The sequence below is a fragment of the Aplysia californica genome, unplaced genomic scaffold (assembly GCF_000002075.1).
Source record: "Aplysia californica isolate F4 #8 unplaced genomic scaffold, AplCal3.0 scaffold00155, whole genome shotgun sequence".
In the NCBI taxonomy this organism is placed as follows: Eukaryota; Metazoa; Mollusca; class Gastropoda; order Aplysiida; family Aplysiidae; genus Aplysia; species Aplysia californica.
This window is the reverse complement of record NW_004797425.1, coordinates 1129482-1130740: the sequence shown is the minus strand read 5'-3', so window position 1 is coordinate 1130740 and position 1259 is coordinate 1129482. Positions and strand designations below refer to the sequence as shown.

At 43.4% G+C, this 1259-nt stretch overlaps 1 protein-coding gene across 1 annotated transcript in view; it reads right to left on the bottom strand.

Annotated features, from left to right (window-relative positions):
• The window catches only part of LOC101857790 (armadillo repeat-containing protein 4), a gene marked incomplete at its 3' end in the record, with an annotated part of 42436 nt that overhangs the window by 5013 nt on the left and 36164 nt on the right, over nucleotides 1-1259 (bottom strand). The window contains 1 exon segment of the mRNA XM_013082017.2: nucleotides 126-307. Within this exon segment, the coding sequence (XP_012937471.1) occupies nucleotides 126-307 (182 nt within the window).

Here is a 1259-nt window from a genome sequence, read left to right as displayed (position 1 = left end):
ACACACACACAAACAGAACACACACACACACACACAAACACACACACACACACACACACACACTCACACACGCGCGCGCGCGCGCTCAGATACACAAACACAAACATACACACATCCAAACTCACATCATGTTCTCCGACTCCTCGGCACACTCTCCAACCGCCCTAGTCACGTTGACCAGCAGCGCCTGGTTTGTGCCGGTGAGCAAGTTGACCAGAGGGGCTATACCTCCAGCCTTGCGGATAGCCATACGGTTGGGAGGGTCCTTGGCTAGTTCTCCGAGGGCTCCCACCACGTTCACCAGTACCTGCGAAAATATGAAGTAAAGATGAGATAGATAAGGTAAGGTAAGGTAAGGTAAGGTAAGGTAAGGTAAGGTAAGGTAAGGTAAGGTAAGGTAAGGTAAGGTAAGGTAAGATACGGTAAGGTAAGGTAAGGTAAGGTTAGGTAAGGTAAGGTAAGGTAAGGTAAGGTAAGGTAAGGTAAGGTAAGGTAAGGTAAGATACGGTAAGGTAAGGTATGGTAAGGTATGGTAAGGTAAGGTAAGGTAAGGTAAGGTAAGGTAAGGTAAGGTAAGGTAAGGTAAGGTAAGGTAACGTAAGGTAATGTAAGGTAAGGTACGGTAAGATTAGATAAATTAAGATAAAAATCAGATCAGATAAGAGAAGAGATGAGAATTTTCTTTTAGACAAGATTTTTTTACGGCACTTGCAACACTATTAGGTCAAATATGTACCGAAGATTAAATTATGTGTCATAAGAGGATTACAAACACAAAAAGAACGACTTTCTTCTAGAATAGAGAGGAGCATCTCGACGCAATTGTGGCCATTGAATTATTAACGCGACCTAAAAAAAATCTAGTTTCTATAGATTACCCGATAGGCCACTAAGCAAATTACTCTCTCTCTCTCTCTCTCTCTCTCTCTCTCTCTCTCTCTCTCTCTCTTTGTATATATATATATATATTTTCCTTCATTTTTATCTGTCCATAGCCTGCTATCAGAAAGGGCGCACGCCGTAGACCAGTAAGTAGTGGGTATCATTTTCTTTCTCGCAGACAGCGAAGGCACCACCGGACCCCCCTCACCCCAACCTTCATTCAACTATTGTTGTTGTGTAGTCTGCTACCTGACCGGGTCAGGGTCAATGCTAAAAAACACAACGACGTATGATAAATGACGCTCCGAAGGCTAGGCAATATACAGGAAGGTTAGAAGAAGTTCTTCTTACCTCACTAATAATGGCGCATACCCCCC